The following is a 22,490-nucleotide window of genomic DNA, read 5'->3' on the forward strand; positions in this document are numbered from 1 at the left end:
GATCAACTCTTATTAGTTTTCCAGAAAACCTCCACAAAACCTTTCATCTCATCCGAGCGAGGGATAATGGACGTCACTATATGACTGCAGCTACACAAACATAAACGAAACGTACATTTCATCAGATAACAAACTCGTGTCACTTGTGAAAGATGGCACATCCAAACTGCCGGTACAAAGCGTCTGATTATTGAAATGTTTTAACAAGTGTACAAATGAAGTAGACCGACTGACCACAGGATCATAAACTTGTGTGTTTTTAGATTCATCTTTAAATCAATCCATCAGACACAAACCAGTACTGTACTGTATATGACAGCTTTTCAAAAGCATGATACTGACCACACAGACCTGACATGAGCTACAGATCAGAACACTGAGATCTGTCGGCTTGCACTATGACAGTTCTGGCACCAGTATACTTTATGTCGTGTTTGACCTCTAAACTAGAACTGAATTATGATCCTTTTTAAACCATAAGTTTACAGCTTCATTCAGACTTTTGTCTAGATCAGTGTTTGCCAACCCAGTCCTACGCGGCACCCCTCCCAGGATGTTTTAGATCTCTCCTTACATGAAACACCTGATTTAGCTCATCAGCTTTCTCCCAGAATGTTGGAGATGTCTCCCTAATACTACACTAACAAGCTTATGAGTTAAGTCAGATGCTCCATAGAGGAAAACATCCAAAACATCCCGGAAGGGGCGCCGCGCAGGACCGGATCTGGGAACACTGGTCTAGACACCTAATAAACATTTTTCATTTTTCTTCACTAATCTCATAAGATTTTCCATCTTCATAACATTGCTAAACTACAGCCCATCCATAATATCAAGAGATAAGATACTGAGACATAAGGACGGGCTTTTATTATTTCTCTGCAAAACAAAAACAATGAATAAACCATTTACTGTTTCAGAAACTAAACTGACCATCAGTCTGTTTAAACCTCGCTGCGTTCACCTCACCTGACTTTACACTGTTATGGGCTACAGCTTTTCTCATGTAGTGGAAGCATTTTGTAAAGAGCCGTGTCCCCAGAAGGGGCAGAATTTTGGGTGCAAGAGTGAGGTGTTCGGATTGACTCCATCTCTGTAAAACCGTCAACATTTTGCTGCTTTCCGCACGTCTCCTATTGAAAATGAACTAGACACTCGCAACTGCAGCGTACTGTGTTAAAAGCCTTTTATTCTATAATGTCATTTTGATTTGAACTGCTAAGGATGTAAACATTTCAATTTAAAGAAAGTCACAATATGAAACAAGCTTGTTTTGTAAATAAGCAATCATTCTTACCTCATCATTTGGGCTTCCTGGTCTTCATTCTTCTGGGCTTTGTTTCTAATGACTTACCTTTACCTATTAAAACAAGAAACCCTGCCAATGACATTTCTAGCCAAAAAGAAGTAGGGCCTACAATAAAACACAAACTGCAAGCGCAGAATCTCAGCGGCGAGTCTTGAAACAAGTGGCTGGCAGCTGGAAGACGTTCCTCGGACTTCTGTGGCCGATCGAACTCAAACTAGTCAAAAGCGATCAGGACTGAACTAGCCAAAGGGATCCAGGGACGAGTTAGTAAGATCTGGAGGAGCGGGGATTCGGGGGGAAACGGTGCCACAGCTGTACAGCTCTCTACTGTATATGGGGTTCATATGTGGGGGTTGGAGGTTAGTACTTTAGTAAATAAGAGCAGGTCAGACACAAAAATGGTTGTTAGTACAGTTACAACAAAGGTTTTAGTCAGATTAGTAACAGAATTTAGTAGCAGAATTTGGCAGCCAATTACTGAAATTCTTCACAATTTGATTGGTCAGATGGACCGAATTGTCACGTGTGGTGAAAAGGGTTTTGAGGTTAATAAAAAATGAAAAGAACCATCCACAATTCTCACAACATGGGGAAAAAGCCATGCAGTTCAATGATCGGATGAAGATGCCATCATCAAACAGGAATGTTCTGCAGACGAAACCAATGAACGCATCGGGACCAAAACGCAAGCGGTCAGAATAGCGGACGAAAGAGGGAAGTCAAACCGATCAGAGGATTACATCACATCACCAATGAGAATGAAGGAGGAACAGTGAACAGTTTAGTTGATTACGGGTTAAAAACAGGTGGTGACACACACAACAAGGCTCACGACCTCTTGAAAGATTTGCGTGCAAGCCGAGACCTCTTCGACTTTTGCATCGCAGACTCCCTCTTAAAAGCAAGCGGATGAGTTCATGCACACGGTATGACTATGGACGGATGTGACAGGCTTACATGAGACATCGAGTGAAGAGAGAGTGTAAGTGATGTAGGTGACTGAAAACAGATCTGAAAGTGAGCATCTTCAATTCCCCAGCTTATTGCACCGGGCCAAACCTTCAGACCGGACTGAAACATTATTATTCTAGGACGCTGACCTACTGCCATAGTCCATCACATCTAGATAATCGCATACTAATGCATGCGGTCTGGCCTCATCGCTGTATTCTGCACTCGCCACGGGAAGCCTATCAACGATCTGTCAATCACACCGGCCCGTGACTAGCGGCTAACGTTTCTGGAGATAGGAAAAGTCACTTTCATCACAGATCGTAATTTATTTCCACACGGGTTGAGAACCCCGAAAAAAGGTGTAGTTTTAACGTCACTGTTGGATCCATGTTATGCGTGTTTGTTTCGACCGTACTGTAGGTTATTAACACGGTTCCTACGCCTTTCTCCACGGTCCAGTAACAGGCAGTGTAAGAGATTGGAATTTTGGGTCTTGGGTTAAAGCCCATTTAAACACTTGTTAGTACGTTGCCCCCTTTAAGTTTAAAGATTATTTACCGAACAAATCTACAGCCAAGATCTAATGAGCCACCTGCCAAACAGCCAAATAAATCTTACATCAAAGTCATTTTTCTGGCATGAATAACATTTCCCTTGAGAGTTAAAGAGGCCAATGTGATTCAGTATTAATGAACGGTTTGATAATTAGGTGACTTTTCCTATGGGCATATAAACTAATGATGTCATCGCTCACACTGGCAAGAGTAATTCTCTCAAAACTGAAAAAGCCCCGATTATTGAAAGACATACAAACAACTAAAACCAAGACAATCAGGGATAAATGAAAAGAGGTTGACTGCGGCGGTGGGCAGATGGCAGTATTTCAAAAACGGACAAAGAACGCTCGGGTTCAAAAGCACTTTCATCTGTTGAATAAATCAAAGTGCCTGTTGTAATGGGCTTCTGGCTCTCGTTTTGAGCGGTGTTTTACGACCGGGGCGGCCCGCTATGAACCGGGAGCAATAAATCCAACCCGGATGGCAGGAGGTCCAGGAGAGATGGAGGTTCTGGCAGGCAACTATCACCTTGAGCATAATATCAAAATGGCTGCCATTACACAGCTAATGGATCCTGAGTTTTTGCCACATTGAAAACTACTGCAGGGCTTTAATAGCCAACGAGGAAATAACACTACAACTCAATATCAGAGTAGCGATGTCAATATCTGAAGTGCGTTCAAGTCTTACTCTCAGCTTTCACATAGGTTCTGATCAGCAGGTGAAGGATTATACTTAACATACGGCCTTATTTTATTTCTACTGTAGTGCACTGCCTGTTACTGGTGTTGTTCTCGAGTCGTCAGGTGCTCAAGACTAAACACAGTTCATAGAATATAAAGTTTTGCTTCGTTTTCTTTTATCCCGGGGATTTGGGGAAGGGGCGGGGGGATTGGGGTCTGTGTCGCAAGATGAATAAAATAAAGTAAAAAACAATGATGCTATGAGACAGTAAAACAAAGAGGAGTGAAAATCTGTAGTTTTTATTGCTACCTTGATACCAATGGGAATTTGTGTAGTCAGTATAAGCAAACAGAATATAAACAGGGAACGAAATCCAGGGCAAACCAAAGTAGAAGACAATTAGAATGATATCTACCATATAATGCAGTTTGTTTACCATAGCGTGTCCAATGCCTGAGTGCTTTAAGAGAAAACAAGGGAAGGGAAAGAAAAATATATAGAATAATGACAAATCGTAAACTCGATAAAGGTCATTTAACTTGCCGTCGGCGTTTCTGACAGACTCTGATAAATGCCTTAAAACCGGACGTTTGTGTTTGCGTGATTCTGTGTTTGAATCGGTTCAATCTTGTCTAAGCCTCTTTGTTAAAAGATTTACCAACCAAAACAAAAACATGACAACTGTTATATATTGTTATTATTGTTAGTACGTCAGTACGCAAGTTAATTGAAAAAACAACAGATGGCCGACATTCCGTGAATGTTAGTCGTTTCAAAGGAACACAAACAGGTTGAAACCAAAGACAAAATTAAACTGGAAGAATCTGAAGCTGTTTGGTTAGTAAGAAGACACAAGAGTTAGCAAAAACCATTCTCCACATAAAGAAGGGACACGTGAACAGATCGAGGGGACGATGGGAAGGACTCAGGGAAAAGCTTTCATTTGGATTGGCTAGTCCTGTGAGTGGGGTGTTTTTGGGCAGGGCTCTTTACAGGCAAATTTGGCCAAACTTGGATTTTTGAAGTATAGCAAGAAATGGTTCTTCTCTGGTAGACGACTAAGGAAGCAAGCCAGAAATAAACAGCAAAATGAGATATCAACAACATCAAATACAACATTATATTGAGTTTTTTTAGCAAGACATTTTGATGGTGTAGTCAAACTGAACTGCTCCCACCTTCAACCTGAAAAACAAGATTGTTGAGATTACGAAACATCTTTCAGACCCTTAGATTTGAATCCAGACCAGCATTAGACCCATGTCTCTACAGTAACATCAATCAAAGCGTTATTATTACTGCCGTTCATGGTCATCCTTCAGTGTTAAACCTCTGTGTGTGTAATTCATCCTTCAGTGTTTCAGCTACAGACCGATTCGTGTGTGTATAAAGCTCAGATATCAACAGCCAATCGCTTGACTTCATTTAAACCTCAGAGCTTCATATGGCCAAAAGTGTGTCCATTAATAAATCAAGACAAATGGCAGCACAAACCTGAAGCCAAATGAAGACCTTTGAAGCATCTGTAGTATCGTATCTCATATCACAGCTGGATAGAGAGGATGGATTTAAAATGCAGCTCATGTTCGGAGCTTTCCAATGTCAACAGCAAGCCACAGCAGAAGAAAATCAATTGAATCTGAGCAACAGTTACTCTACCAGGAGGAATTTAAGGATTCATTTTCTTAAGCTGCACCCTGCTGAGACCAAACGCTCAAGTTTAATACCCGATGACACTTACAGAAGATCATCTGGTGTTTGGAGGTAATCTAATAGACTCAGAAGATCAGGATCCTTTACACTCAAATAAATGACAACTAGAATGTTAGATTTGCACCTGCTGAATTTCTCAAAACCAACCCTCACTATAAGTTTTAGTGTGAATGCACATCGAGTATGTGTTCACTTAGCTGTGAAGTAAGCTAATCTTTCAAAGACATCCTTAACTCTTTCCCCGCCATTGACCAGTTATCTCGTCAATTAAGAGAAAACGCTTCACTGACAATTACCAGTTTTTATGGTAGTCCATATTTCTGCTATTATCCACTAGGTGGCGCTCTTACCCAACTTATAAAACACTGAAGCATCTACTGATCCAAAAACAGTAATAACTGTTTGATTATGTTTGTTTTGATCATCGCTCTGAAACTGATCTCTAACAAAAGTCCACAAAAATGCAATTATCTCAGCTATTTGAACAACCCTACCCATATTTGATAGTTGATATAGAGGCTGTTTACACTTGGTATTAAGATGTGTTTTTGTTGATCGGATCACAAGTGGACGAGAGAGACACATCGCGTTTACACCTGGTATTTAAATCCGTCTCTTTTGTCCACTTTCGTCCGCTTCTGTCCTGAATACTGTAAGGGGGTGGTCTGTGAGACGGTGGGCGAGTCTCTGTGCTGTCATTCAAACGCGAGCGGGAGTAATGATGAGTTTATATGAACGTGAACTAATATTATGTCAAGAGTCCGCTGCTTGTGTTGTAAGTAAACATGCTGCACAGTGTTTTGTCCATGTATATGTTAGAGCTTTCTCTGAATTTTCAGCACAATTGATGAAATAAGATCGCGCAACTTGTACACGCTTGCAAAATGAAACTACGCAGAGATCAGTCGCTTTAGTTTTATCAATGAAAGGTTAAAAATAGCGCTGTTCACCGTGTGTTCACGCCAGAAGTCAGAAAAGACGTAAAACATTGTGTTCATTACCTCAGATTAGATAAATGGGCGGAGGGAAGGCGGTCGCGTGTGGCTGTTCGAACGCATTCAACCACATGTGCGTTTACACTACAAAAGTAATCCGATCGAAAGTGGTTTTGACTACCTCTGAATGTGGTTGAAAGTGGTCGAAAGTGGACGAGCTCAAAACGTTTTGAACACCATTTACACCTGGCATTAATGTCGCTCCAATCGACGAAAACGCATGTTAATGCCAAGTGTAAACAGACTCTTAAAGTAACAAATGAAAGCAAATTAAAGCTGAGGGTCTGTTTTTGATTTAATATGTTGCATGTTAATAAATTTAACGAAGAACATTTTCTGGAAGGCATTAAACTTTTGTGAAAAAAATAAAAAATGCTGGTGCTGGATGGCAACTTTTTTCCAAAACACTGGCGGTGCAAGAGTTAAAGATAAATAAAAAAAGAAAAGAACTTTGGGGAGATTTCAGTGGCATAGATTTGACATTTGAACTTATAATGACAGCTGAAAAGTCTCAGTTACAGTATTTAAATAGTTAAGGCACATTCTCAAAGCCCCCAATCTTCAATTGACATGCAAATAAGGCAAATATGCATACATTATGTGTAGAAAACTGACTGTAGATTTCCTTTAAAATCTTTAAACTTTTCTGTCTAATGTGTCAAACCTAAAGTGAACATATCAATGTTTAAAACGTTTTTTTTTTAGTCGTGTAGTGGACGATGCTCCGACATATGGTGCAGACACACCTCCAGCGACCCTGTCGTTTCTCAATTACTGTCTATCAAATAAAAACGCAATGTCCCAAAAAAAAAACCCCAACAACCTTCAAATATTCGTTTTTTTTTAAGTGCATTGTGAGGAAATACCAACGTTATGGATGTGACGCGTCTGAAATGTACATTGAATCTGTTTGGAAAATCAACAATCAAACCACCATGGCACTTTTTGTGAGACATAATATTTAATCTGAATGCTTGTTTTACTCACGTTGGTGGCAGCCCCAGGATTTAAACTCACAACTTTATTTCATTTTATTCCACAGGGTTGTTAAATTATTTATTCTGATTGGTTGAGAAATGTTCCACAATATGCATTATTTATCACTAAACGCACACCTAACCCGGTCAACCAGACATTTGGTATAAGAGGAATAATTGACTCCGGTCCTTTAAATTATTAGAAAATAATGCACACCCGCAGTCCACGTTGTGCTGCATCAACACCTTGTGTGTGCATTACTTTAGAATAATTCATCAGCCGCTGTCATGTATTACAGAATATTAATCACAGTTCAGTTTTAGGTTTGGATCATACACTGTAATACATGTAAAATCACTGACAGCACAAACAGAAAATAACAGTAAGATTTAGCAGGATGTGTGCTGTAACCTGTTATCAGTCATCAGCGCTAAAAGATTACTGCTACAAACGTGTAGTTCATGTATGCATTGTGTAAAACTGAACTTAGCATCTGAAACATCTGTTTACATGTATATATGGATTGAGGTGATGTGAAAAAGTGGAGACTAATTTGCACGCACTCGCATTCCTAAACATCCAGCATCATCCTCATCTAACACACAGACTGTTTCCTTAAATGATTTAACACCATCAACACACCTAAAAATAAATAGGATAGAGGAGAATCAAGTGTGTAAATGAATTCAGTCTCCTTCATATTTGTTCCCTATCTGGATTCACACACGCAGCCAATAGCGATAGCTCTTATTAGAGCTGACACGCCCTCCTGCAACCACAGCCAATTACAAACGCCATTATTACAGATGACAAGCCATTCATTACAATTACTGTAAACACAACAACGACCGAATGAGCAAAGACATTAAAGTAAAATTGATCACATCTCTGTGATCCTGTCTGCAACTGACAATCAATGAAGCAACAATAAACCGTTTGCCACTGTGTGTATGTTTGTGTGTGTGTGTGTGTGTGTGTGTGTGTGTGTGTGTGTGTGTGTGTGTGTGTGTGTGTGTGTGTGTGTGTGTGTGTGTGTGTGTGTGTGTGTTAGGGCTGCACGATAAATTGCATTCAATATCATGCAGATCTCATCAGTAAAGCCGGTTCCTTGATTAGTATTATATCGCCATCAGCTGTTTTCAGATGGAGCGGCATTTACTACACAGAGCCGTAGTTCACTGACAAGCTGGGCCATATCGCATATATATTGCAGGCAATACATCCTCGATAATTAATGCGAAATTGCCATGATTGTCAGTGCACTACGGCTCTGTATCGTAAATGCCGCTCCATCTGAAAGCAGCTGATTGTGATTTACTTCTTATCAAGGAACCAGCATTACTGACAATCACATGCGATTTATCGTACAGCCTTAATATGTGTGCGTGTGCGCGCAAGAGAGAGTTTGAGTTTTGAATTTTTTTAAAGGGATAGTTCACCCAAAGAAGAAATTTTCATATATAGCAAGCACACAGTTGACTGCACTCACCGACCCCTTGCATAGTAGAAAAAGCAAATACTATGGAAGTCAATGGGTACAGTTAACTGTGTGCTTACTTTCATTTATCAAAATATCTTGTTTTGTGTTCAACAGAATAAAGAAACTCATACAGGTTTAAATCAAACATGAGAGTTGATATTTATGTCTGAGTAGAGTCTAGATACTGTATGTACAGGGAAACCTCTCGGTGGGCCTTGAGTGTTTTTTTTAAAGCTTTTGTTTTCGTTTCAACATCGTCAAAGCGTCTGCTGAGTCAGAGTTTCGCTCAGATCGTCTTTGGCTTTGTCAGTTTCTAATAATAATGGAGTTCTTTTATTAAATGATGTGGAACGCATCTCATTCTGTTGTGGTGAATATGACTCATGGGTGCTTGTGTAAGCGTTTTATGAGCTTTTTCTGTGAATTGTGTTCGGTGATGTGTGCCGTTATTTAACATGTTACTTTAGTGCTAGTAATTATAAGCAAAACAACATGGATATATTTAATCAGATCCTCTGACCCATGAGTCCATTCAGTAGTTTTTTATCCACCGTCACCTACAAAACTACACGGCAAAGACGTCAGGCAGTCTTTGTCATTTCAGAAGTTCACTACACACCATTGAACCCACAACAGACACACTTACATATTGAATACGATATATGAAACGTCTCATCTCTTAGTGAATGTTGATGTTTGCTTGCATTTACCTAAACTAATGTGCATATCATATTTTCATCAAATGTTTTAAATGATTGGACCCCTAAATGAATCAATTTTCTTTTTCTTTCAGCTAGCTTTCTTTCAATCATTAAATCCTTCATTTTTTGACCGGCACTTTTCTGTCCTCAGGACTGTCTACCTCATTGCCTTGTAGGTAGGGATGCTCCGATCAGGATTTTTGCAGCCAATAACGAGTACTGATCTCAAATCTTCAAGCTGATAGGTAAGCTTTTGGTAACTGTCACTGTTAACCTTTTTTCAGATAAAGTAACACCACAAATGTTACCTTGTTGTATATTATTCATACTAATTAGGCATATTTTTAAGCACAACAAATATTTATTCTATAAAGAGACATATGGGGCCAGATTTACTAAATGAGAGCACAATTCCAAACAAGTGCAGATGGTAATATCGGCAGGTTATTTACTAAAATGAAATAACAGCTGATTTCCATAATGATCAACACAATCTACTAAGAGCAGCACAAATGAGTTCAGTGTCACAACTAAGCCGAGCTGATGAGGTGCTGGTGATTTACTAACACCTGATGAGCTTGAGTTCAGCTAACACAGCACCACATCTAACAAGCCATACATGTAGGACACTGAAAAGAACTGGAGGACAAAAAGATGAAGGTTTACAAGACGTTTTAAACACCTGCTATTGTGTGACTTCTAGTGACTCCCCTTTTTATTTCCTCTAGCATATTAAAAATAACATGGCTTGGCAAACAATATATTTTTAAATAAAGTGTTTGGTGTTACATAATGGCACATATACAGTAATATTACACAGGTAAACATTAGTAAATCATGTTGTGTGAATCATTTCAATAATCTCTGAATCTGAAAGGGAAACTCTTCAGTCGCAAAAATAACTAGACCACACCTTTTTAACGATTTGTGCTGGTGCAAGCTGTAAGTAAATCTGACCCTTAATATCACTTTAAAAAGATTTATGCCATTCATTAAACTATCAAAATGTTAAAAAGCATTCAAATAATAAACATTGGGCATAAAGATGTTCGCAATAGATATATACATTAGCCTGTATGTGCTGTTTCATGGGGATGTGAAGGTGTTGCGCTGCAACAATAGAATATAAACATATATGTACTGTACTGTAGCATGATTTTAATGATATTACTGTGAAGGCAAAAAGAGAAATCAGGTCAAATGCGGTCCTATTCAGGAGTCCTATCATGACAAAATAAAATAGTTTCCGATCAAGTCATTTAATTGGATGGTTGATCGGTACGGATGGATCGGAGCATCCCAACAACTGATCTTAGATCATTACCGCTATATAAAATAAAATTGAATGACATGCAGAAGACATGGGCCTGTGGCTGTCTGGATCACATTGAACAACGAGAGCCCCTCGGTGATAACAGACCTGTGAGGAATCACTTAGCAGATGTTGGGAAGCACTTTGCTAACAGAAATTTACAAAGTTTTCCTAAGTGATTCCCAACATTATTGATAACAAATCATACAGCTGTTAGTGAAAGACGTGACAGCGCTTCCTCTTACCTGCCGCAGGTTTCGGGTGACTTTAACATCGTGCCAAGCATTGTCATTGAACTTCCCGTTGACCGGCTCCACGAGAGCTTCGAAGGCCCCGGAGCCCAGATTAATGACGAGCCACACGGCACCGCTCTTCAGCGACAGGTTGACGTAATCGGCGGATTTGCCGGTGTGTAGCATCAAGCCGTTGCGCTGCAGCGTACGAAACGACAGCGTGATCTCATCCGTGCTGCTTTGGATCGGCGTCATCGACAGATCGTAGCAGAAAAACTCGTTTCCCTTAAAGGTGGCAACCGATTCTTCTTTTCCTTAAAAAGGGAGAGAAGATGAACACGTTTAATTCATGTAACACAGTGTTTAATGGCATCACTACGATTCCTTTGATTTCATCTCCGAAGACCAGAGCTTTGGTTTGTCTTCTTTTTAGATTTCTTCCAGCTATTTGGGGTTAGGAAGAACCAATAAATATAACAACCAAATATTTTTCTTTGAACCTGAAGCAGTGTAATTGTCCATGTTTGTGTCCAACAGGTTCCAGTTACACAGAATTAAGCATAATGGTACAAACAACAAAAAATGTGATGTCCACGTAGGTTAAATGATATATCTACTCTATATATCATAGTATAGTCAGGTATGAAAGCTTTATTTGTTTCATTCCTTAAAGGGATAGTTCACCCAAAAACAATACGTTGTTCTAAACCTGTTTAAGTTTCTTTGTTCTACACAGATCTGAGGCACCACTGACTTCTACAGTAGGAAAAAAATAACTATACAAGTCAATATACGCATTTCGAGCGAGCGTGCTAGCGCGTGGCAGGGCTGGTCTCTGTCAGGATACAGGTTTCACCAAACTCACCATACTAAGGAGATGGCGCTCAACTGTACCAGTTTGGGAGAAGTTAAAAAAAGTGGGGGGCACAAAACAAAGTGTTAAAAACAAACAATGGACAACAGGGCTGGCTGGGAAATGAAAGATTGTCACCCTGGCACCTACAGTTTAAAATAAACACTTAAAATATCATGCAGAATATTACATAAGACTCAATCCTTTATGTTTATTTTGTTTCTGTGTTATATTTATCATCTCTGTGATTTTTTTGAGTCAGCCCTTGGGAAAGGTGCCATGGTTTTATTATAGTAAAGTGTAGTAGTCCAAATCCATGCTTTCTGGAATTTTGGAGTTTTTATACAAACTTTATACTTGGGTATACTGTATGTGTATTTACAGACCAATTACACAGAGATCTAGAAAATGACACAGCGTTATTGTTTTACAGAGAAAAGCCTGACTACAACAATACATCTGTGTCATTTTCAGTTTGTTATCCAGGGAGTTTTTGAGATGGCACACCAACAGATGGAAGAGCAGGAGATGAAGATGACACGAGCTGGACTTTGAGCCATGAATGTTGACGGGAGAAGATGTCATAAAATACAAGTGTTTGTGTTTATAGTGTACTGATATAAACTTCATATGTAAATAAAGTAGGATCTCACTGTTATAACTAACGCTGCTTGTCAGTTTACTATTTTTTTTTATTTAAAGTCAATTTAATTTACTATTTTACGTTTTTTTGTTATTGCATTTTTCATTTTTTACAACAAACATACGCATGAAAGCATATAAACTCATGTCACTCTATCTAAGTTAAAACAACCACTTGTGTACATCTAGGGAGTGATGTGGAAGCCAGTGTTCTGTCAAACCAGCCAGACAGACAATTTTTTGCAACTTAGAAAATCCAAATAAGAATCGTCAGAAGGGATCATCGGTAAAGGACATTCAATAATTTTGGAGTCAGTTTACTATTTAAGCAATATCGCTCGAGTAGGAGTGAGATATAGGTCTATATAGGCAATCACAGCAGTGACTTTTATACAACAGTTCGACAGCACACGTTTGAAAAAAGAAAACTAGAAAAAAAGCCTCTTTGTTTGGGAACTACGTTCTTCCGCCACAGATTTAAAGGCCAGAATGATAGGTAACACTTTTGGCTGTTTTTAGTGTCATAACAACTCAATAGACGGAATAGCCGTTTCTTAATGCAACAATTTCTTGGTCAAAAAGTGTAGTTTTAAGATAAGTTCAGTCAAGAATATATATGAATAATATCCAAATCTACAGTCCATTAGTAAAGATAAGTCATATGAAGAAAGAGAGAGAGAGAGAGAGAGAGAGACATAGCTGATCCTATTGAGGATATATTTGTCATGATTCGTAAGGAACGGGAGTCAAGTGCATTTAAATGTTGAACTCAAAAGGTTTTATTTAAACAAAGTAAAACAAAAGCCCACGTGGGGGAAAATGACATTACAAACAGATTTTTTTATTTATTTTTTATTTATAGATGACTATAACTGACGAGACTACTTGACTTTGACTCAACAATGACAGAATTGTCAAACAAACCAAAACAATTCAGCACAGGACAGAACACACTGGGGCCTTAAATAGGAAAACTAAACAAGATAGCAAGGATTGGTCAGGTGAGGAGAGTTACTGTAACAGGCAGGTAAGATCATGACAGGCTGACGTTTTTTTTTTCCATGCCCAACTAGCGCATCATTCAACAACTGATAAAGAAAGAAGAAGTATCACAGCAACCAAACGCTCAGCTGAAAAAGCTGACAGTCAGCGTCTGCCTGCCGTTTTCAGCTGCGTTTAAAAGCGTTGGTGTGCAAACCCCCTAATGGTGTCCCAGATCTGCTGGGTTACAGATACTTTTAAAAATATCTTCAGTTGTGTTCATCAGAACAAAGACATTTATACAGGTTTGAAAAAACATGAAGGTGAGTAAATGATGAGAGAATTTTCATTTTCAGTTGAACTATCCCTTTAATTCCCCACATCCCATTTGGTCAGGATTTATGTACGGTTTATAGACAATGCGAACGTCCGGTGTCTATTTATTCATTGGTCTGGCTAGTGAATAAACTGATCTCTGAAACAAACACCTTGTTGAAAATAAAATGTTTTGATTTGCTAAAGATGATGGCGAGCATGGATCACTGCTGTGTGGAGAGGTTTGGCAGCCAGGCAAAAATTCAAGGACCTGTAGCTCACATTGTATACATTCATTTTACACAGTAACGTTAACTCTGTGTAAATGATACGCGTTCGATATGATATATGAATTACGGTTATCAAAAATAAAATACTGTATAAGGACTCTGTTGTTCTTGATTCTATGTGGAAGCCTACCAGAAGTTACGTTTAGTCCACAAAAGCCGTTTGTTTATGCTGTTACTGCTGAAAATATCTATAGCAGTGGGTATCACGACATGGGCTCTATCATACACCCGGCATAATGCAGCGCAATGCGTGACGCAAGTTTCTTTTGCTTGTTTCAACAAGGCCCAATCACCATTTTCACTTTTAGCGCCATGATGTTCTAAGCATTTGCACCCAATTTTGGATTAAAAAATTAAAGGTTGAAAGTGTAAAAGATTGAGTCTCTTGGACATAAATGAGGATCGATTATGAGAAGGCGTAAAGAGCTGCTTCACCTGTAGCCTGATAAGTAATTAAATGTTTTGCTTTAAACAAATGCATTTATTTTTAAATGTTTTTTTAATGGTACCCCACAGATTTATTGTATATGATGACTCTCTACCTGTGGATATGCTGAGATGAGAAACATTTTTAAGTAATGCTTTTCAAAACACACACAGCGCTGTCCGAGTGCTGAATGCTCTCCACACGTTTGTAAAATCTCCTGTATGTTACAAATAAAATATTTTTAACCTTTTCTTGCATATTTGTAAATTATTTTTTGTGTTAACACAGATCATGGATGCTATCCATACATTTACAGCAATTAAAAGCCGACTTATTTTACTTCCATGATTGAAAGAAAATGACTTTTAAAGGTTTTAACAACCAAAAAATTTCAATACAAATGAAAACAACAGATTTTTTTTATATCAATCTTAAACTGGAGGTCTTCTTCCTCCGCTTAGTTTTTCAGTTTACAAAGTCTGCTTTCTAAATGGGAAATTGGCATGGCACCAGGCGCAACTGGCTTTTAAAGGGGATGAGAGATGAGACTCTCATTGGTTTATTGCACGTTAAGGCCAAAACACACCCATTACTCATTAGGAGAATAGAAACAACCCTTTAAGGTCGTGCACTTGGCGCACAAACCATTTTTCCCGTTGTTAAATTAGTAAAAGTGGAATCGAACACGCCGTTTAGACCGTGTGCTTTAGACCATGCGCCTAAATTGTTAAAATAGGGCCCAGTGACTCTCTAGCTGTTAAACTAGTAGTTTTTCCTCTAAATGCCATTTTGATTAATTCTCAGTTTGACTTGTAAAGATCTCAAAAATCAAATCAAAGTCAAGTACAATGTGGTAAAACAAGTCTTTCGATAATATTTAAAAACACTTAAAGTCTGAGCATTCCAAAGTCTAGGAGCATAGGAGGAGAAATCCCGGGTTTCCAACAGATCACAGACATCTCTCTCTGAAACAGCCAGTAAAGCAACCCGTGAAGAGCACAAAGAAGGCTACAGATAGGAGTATATCGAGTAAAGAGTACAGACGAGTACTGAGGGGAAACAACCTCTTGTTTTTGGATGTTGTCTCTAAGGCTGGATTAACACTGCAAATCTTAAAGCCCACTTACCATTTGTTGGCTGCATGCGATTTTTTTGACAACCCACTTACATCATCTTTTAAATGGACTCGCATACGAGAAAAACATTTACATTTGACACTATGACAAAACAATTCAAGGTAGACGTACTGACCCGGAACAGCTTAAACCCCAGAGGAAATCAAATTTTGCGATATGCAATGGACACAGACAAAATGATTATACAAAATTATAGAGCTTGATTCTGTTCGCTTACATTGCGGACGGGAATGCGTATATCCAATTCATAACTGATTTATTTCTACGTGTGAATGAGGCCAGAAACCGAGCAGAGAAAATGAGATTTTAAGTGTTTTTTCCTGCTTACACGTCACAAACATCATATCTGATCTGTGCCACTTGAGTGGAAAAAATCTGAATTGAGTCACTTCAAACAGGCAGTGTAAATGCAGCCTAAGTGATGGCAGGCCCACATCTCTTCATTACTGTGTGATGTCATAGATGCATGTGCACAAATAAATAAACGTTACAAACAAACACCATCTTTAGCTTTTCTACTAATGGTCTCCAATGAAACATGTAATGAAACCTCATGTTTTGATGTGAGTTTAACAACCCGCATCTACAAAACGAATCAAACTGCTGCACTGGCTGCAGATTCTGCAGTTGAGAAATGGTTACGGCACATCTGACGGGAGACGCTTTTGAGCTATTGACACGCCGCTGTTTGTTTAATAGCTACTGTATAAGACAGCTTTTCAATTTTACCCCTCGCTGAGCAAAATGTTCATATACGCCAAAGAAGGATACAGCATTATTGTGCCAAAAGGGTTCGTGTGTGTGCGCACGCTTTTACTGCACCACGATTTACAGTAAAACATTCCTGTGCATTATATTTCTCTACACAGATTTAAGGCTGATGAATTCAGAATAACAAAAGCATTCTCACAGAGTAAATTCAGTCTCATATGTAGCATGCGCACGTACTGTATATTACTGAAGCTCTCGTATACCTCCAAAGATTTACAGTTCAGGCCCTAGACACCCGGTTAAGAACGCATTTACACTAAATGAATCATTTAATAATTGATAATAGCTTATATTCAATATTATATATCATATCTGAGGTCTTGAACAGAGCTATTGTGTCATAAAAACTTACTGTAGACTATTCTCACTCTATAATTATGACTACAAACATCAGTGACGGACAGCGAGCGATGATAAACGGCAGATTCCCCAAAAGCAATAATCTCACAGTAAAGATGTCTCTGTCTCATCTCATGACTCAAACTAACTTTTAGTGTCCAACAATAAAATACTGCTATTCATCATTTTCTCCTTTATTTATCCTACTGATCAATTGAGCTCGCAACAAACACACACAAGCACGCACACACAAGCACACACACACATGTGCATTTGAACGAATTCGCTGTATATGAAGCGTGTTCTGAGTGACGTGTGTTACGGGTTAGATGCTGTGGTGTGGATGTGAAGCGTGATCTCTGCTGTGATGTGTTGCTCGTTGGGAGGCGCTGTGGCTGCATCTTCACTGACATCTCTCACCTTTCTTTTACTTTGTTGTAACACAGAAACAGAATCAATGCATTTGTGCTGAATGGGGGTGGAGGGGTGAATCCATTAATGCGCAATCGATGGCCGATGTCACACTCATTTTTCCTCATCAACAAATCCAACTAGAGAACACGCCTGTAGGTGTGTGTGTGTGTGTGTGTGTGTGTGTGTGTGTGTGCGCTTTGTGAGGGTCATGGACTGAAAATAAGAAATGGTGCTTCCTCATTGTATTTTTTCGTCTGGGATACCCTGTTCATCTCAGGTGTTTTATTATTACTGGGTTGTTGATCAAACAAAGCAAATGTAAACGTTTAAAACTATTATTTTACATTTATGTAATGTGTGAAGGTGTTTCACAATTGTTCATGGAAAATGGAAAAAGTAGAGGAAAATGTTTTCATGTATCTTTAAAAAGGCTTGAAGAGGTTTTTTTACATAACTGTTTAATAAGCGTTACTTAAGCCAGTTATTTCTCTGCAGGTGATTTCTTACTTACTGTGAGACTGCTGACATTAGCTAAGCTTAGAGTTTTCTAAATTGTATTAATATAGCTTTTTGTAATTGCCCCGCTTCAATCTTAAAGACGTCTCACTTCTCCCGTTCATTTCGAAAACCCTTGAGAGAGCTGTTTTTAATCAGTTATCCTCCTGTTTATCTTAGAACAATCAAGCCGTCAGGCTTCAAATACAACCAGTCCACCGAAACGGTGCTGTTAGCGGTCACAACAGCTTTACGGCTAGCTAAGGCAGAATCAAAATCCTCAGTTCTGATTTTACTAGACCTATCGGCAGCCTTTGACATAATCAATCATCAGATCCTACTAGCCACCCTATCATCGCTAGGGATCACAGATACTCCTCCTCAATGGTTTAGATCTTATCTCTACAATAGATCCCTCAGAGTGTCATGAAGGGGCACACTGTTCACAGCTCACCAGATGGTCATTGGGGTCCCTCAGGGATCAGTGCTCGGTCCACTCCTTTTTTCTATCTAAACAACATCATAAAGGACCTATCATACCACAGTTATGTGGATGACACAAAGATCTTCTTCTAAAACCCCATTCACACAGACCTTTGGTCCCAGAAAATACCCGTAAAATTGCCAGACAAGTGTCTGTGTGAACACAAACTCGTCCCGTTAATCTTCTGGGATCGTTGCCGGAAAGAGGACATAGTCAGATACACGGATAACCCTCTGTGTGAACAAGAAGCCGAAAGAATGCCATAATGGGCGTGTCGAAGTGAGGACGCGCGCATCATCACAACAAAAGTTATGGTTCAGCTCTTTAAAACGAGAGATAACATGCATATAAACATTCACCACGAGAAATGTTGCAAACTATATTGATGCAGTTATCAGGAAATGATAAATGAGACGCATAAACAATGACGCACGTGCTGTAGTGAGGACGCGCGTGTCATGGTAACATGAAGTTGGTTCAACTCTTTAAAATGAGGGATTTACAACATTCACGACGAGAAATGTCAGCAAACTGAAATAATATATAATATGCAAACTTCAGACGCTGCGTAGAAGAGAGGGCGGGACTTTCAATAGGTCACGTGTCTTTCCGGGACCATCAGATGCCAGGTAATCATGGCAGTGTGAATGAATAAAAAAATATAAGGATCCCAGAAAAATCCCGGATGCCTTTCCCGTGTATTTTACGGAATGTCTGTGTGAAAACCACATAATTTCACCCAGATGATACCACCATAGCAGCAAGCAGTAAAGCCTGATAAGAAGACATCTCGGCTTGGATGAAGAAAACACCACCTTCAGCTGTTGTCTTTGATGACGAACTGTCCTTCTTTTATAACATTACAAAGACAATGCAGTCATGCCACTTTGTCTTATGCAATATCAGGAAGATATGGCCATATTTAACAAGACAAGCTGCACAATTTCTGATTCAGGCCCATGTAATCTCCAGGCTGGAGTACTGCAATGCTCCTCTCGCTGGCCTTCTTGTACAGTTCATTAAACCACTCCAGTTAGTTCAGAACATCTTCTAAGAGCTCAAAAGGGCTCAAGTAACGTTGCTCTTCATCTCTCTCTCCACTGGCTACCTATTGAAGCACGCATCAGCTATAAGTCATTCCTACTCAAGTCATACAAGTCAGCTACAAGTCATATTCCTACTTACAAGAACTTTCGCTGGGACCACACTGGCATACTTTCACACCTTCATTCATTCATACACCCTTATCCAGAACCTTACGTTCAACAAATGAGTGGCACTTTGCGTTACCTTCACAAAGGGGCACCAAATCACATTCCTGTTGATTTTCCATCATTACTCCCTGCTGGTGGAATGATCTTCCTATAGGAGTCCGGTCAGCCACATCTTTAGCAACATTCAAAAAACAACTAAAAACTCATCTCTTCCCACCTGTTATTGTGAGATGACTTCTAGTAACTCCTCTTTAAGTTCCTCCAGCAAATAGAAAATGGCTTGGCAAACAATATTTTTGAATAATATGTTCATCTGGCATTCCAAATAAACATTAACGTGTTAAAAAAATCCTCTGCCTTGTACCACACGCTCACTGATCTCTATGATGCATCTCCTATCAGCAATAATTGCAGCCATTTCAAGCACAAAATGATTTGAGACATGCTTTTTCTGTGTTATATAATGGCACAAATACAGTAATATTGCACGTGCAAACATTAGTAAATCACATTGTGTGAATCATTTCAATAATCTCCTCCCATAAATTTAGCGTCTGAAAGGGAAACTCTTAGAAATGAATATAAGATCAATCACAAAAATAACTAGACCACACCTTTACAGCACCAATTATACACAGAGTCAATCCAGACAGTCGTTATTTCACAACAAAATGATGGTTTGCACTGGCACAACCTGATAGTAAATCTGTCTCCTAGTATCTATCATGTAAATAGTTTGGGGGTTTTATCCATTTTTCATAATGACATTGTAATATGCTCTGTTTCTAATTTAATTTTAAATGTCTTAATATTTTATAACTTTACAGAAAAAGTTCTGCACATATAGACTTGGTAATAACCAGATGTAAATAAATAGTATCTATAGCTTTATATACCACATTCTTTATTGTTAAGATAACAGAGGCATTAGGAGCAGCACATATTTCAAAATGTCTCATGATAAAGAAAAAAGACAGATTCTTACAGACAGAATTACATTTTCTGAGATATTGAGCTCAAATGCAAAAACATCAAACTTTGTTAGACTTGTGGCTTTGAGACCGTTGATTTTCTGGGCTGCTGTGGGACATTTATAAGATATTTTTAATGAAACAGAACAATATTTTGTTCCACAACATTTTAGTTACATTATGTTACGTATGACAAATGCGGAGGCTGAGGGCAGAGAGCAGCAGCAGAGAAACCTCCATAAACTGCATACGTTCTCATCTTGAATGCGGACGCAATTAAGATGACGGCGCTACCGGAAGGGATATAAGATTTAGCTTATATAGCCCACCACTATTTGTCTATAGGTCAAATAGTTTATTATTGTGGACATGTCATTTTCATGGTTTTGCTGAATGTGGCTTAACATGTTAATGACGTGATATCGTGTTTATGATATTGTTGCAAATTCTTCATGTGAAAAAAAAACTCCTGCTCTTATACAATATATCTTTTCTTCTTTTAGGCATGTCTAGTTAAATACAACATATGTTTTTTATCATTACAGTTATTTATAATTGACTAAATGTCTGATATTTAAAGAAAATGTATTTGATCAGATTATAACATGACATCATCATTTTCTCGTTTTTTTTTTTTGTTTCTTTTCTTAGTTTTTCACATAATGGTGCTTTGAAATGTTGCGACACTGTAAAAAATCTTACATAAATAGATTTGATGTGACTTGATTACATTTAGTCTTATATGAGTGAGGGCCCAAATCCATTTAATCTAAGAGGGTTGTCACACTGGCAGTTTAGTTTGAGTTTACATAAAAACTTGTGATGTGAAAACTGTTATGGGAGCGTGTACCAAACCTGAGACTCCCTGAAATAGGTGGCTAAAATGAAACTGAATGTGAAAGCACCTTGGACTCGGTAACCCGCATATGCGTTTTAGCCAATGACATGGATCGTTAGTTTCAACAACACACGATTACCAACACAACACAACGCTTTCTCTGCTTACATGATAACACCAACATATTAATAAACAAAAATATGCTGAGTCGTGTTGTGTTTGTACATGCATGTTGGTGATGATGTAAGATTAACACTCAATTTGATAGAATTGAGTGAATGTAAAACCTAACCAACACCGAAAACATTCATCCGCAGCAAATGAGCACAGTGTAAAAACACCCTAATATTATAAACATACCTTTGCTCATTTAGCTGCTTGATACTTTATCCAACATACGTTATCTGCTTTAAAAAAAAAAATCTCTACTTTATAAACTAGGCCAGTTTTGTCATGAGTTCTGTTGGACAGAATGTGATTCTGATGGTGGCTGAAGCAAACTCAGAAAAGTGAAGGTTTTTGCAGACACATGGACTGAAGTTTGTACTGCTGCCGTCACAGACCATTAAAGCGTCTGACTCTAGTTTACTTCACTCCGCTTTGGGTCCGAGCTAAATTCATCCAGCCGTCTGTTGCAGAAGAATTAAAGGGTTTGAAAGCCCCAGCGAAGCCGTCGGCAGTAAGAGATTGTTCTGCCTCCACATCATCCATTATGAATTTCAAACCGACTTCATTCAGAGTTCCGCTTCTCGTCAAGAGGTCCAGACCAGATCTTTCAAAACCCTCAAGACCACATGACAGCTGTCTCTAAAGCACAGATATAACAAGAGACCACGTTTCCTCCACAATGAAACTTGATTTTCAGCTCCAGCGCATTGATGTCTCAAAGCCTCGCTTCTGTTCAAATTCCAAATGCACTAAACTACTCACTGTCTCATTAAAAGCAAATTTCCCCTTCAATTGCTACCACAGAGGTCAGGCAGTATTTTAAAAGACGCCAATAAGTGCTAATTAGCTATTAGAATGCAGGAGAGTGCGGTTCATTCAGACGCTTTATAACCAGCACAAGACATCTCATAACACATCACTGCAGCCTGTGGGGACAGCCGGTGCGAGATGTTAACTGACATTACACACAGATTCAAGGAGTAACACAGGCTCAATCTATTTCCATTTGCTCATATTGACAAACGGGCTGCGGCGCTCTGGAATTGTGTTAAAAAAAAAAAAAACGATTTTGTTCAGGGCGCTTCTGAGATTCAATTACACTGAGCTTTGGATGGGTGAAACTGATTAAACTAATAGTGAAATGATCTGACCAGATTCGGGTGGCTGTCTGCATGATACCGAGTCACTGTGTGTTTGCATGTCTAACAGATCTGCTTGACTGAACCCCAAACCTTG

At 38.9% G+C, this 22,490-nt stretch overlaps 1 protein-coding gene across 9 annotated transcripts in view; it reads right to left on the minus strand.

The window, feature by feature from the left end:
- nrxn2b (neurexin 2b) overlaps nt 1–22,490 on the minus strand; it is a 380,291-nt gene that overhangs the window by 105,349 nt on the left and 252,452 nt on the right. For 7 of the 9 annotated variants that reach the window (XM_055218533.2, XM_055218549.2, XM_055218495.2 and 4 more), the window contains 2 exons: nt 10,929–11,230; nt 3,920–3,964 (listed from right to left, as the gene is read on the minus strand). In XM_055218533.2, the coding sequence (XP_055074508.2) occupies nt 3,920–3,964; nt 10,929–11,230 (347 nt within the window). The remainder of the gene's footprint in view (nt 1–3,919; nt 3,965–10,928; nt 11,231–22,490) is intronic. The other 2 variants (XM_055218489.2, XM_055218521.2) reach the window with 2 other exon arrangements.

Source organism: Misgurnus anguillicaudatus, chromosome 21, assembly GCF_027580225.2.
Source record: "Misgurnus anguillicaudatus chromosome 21, ASM2758022v2, whole genome shotgun sequence".
NCBI classification, from domain to species: Eukaryota; Metazoa; Chordata; class Actinopteri; order Cypriniformes; family Cobitidae; genus Misgurnus; species Misgurnus anguillicaudatus.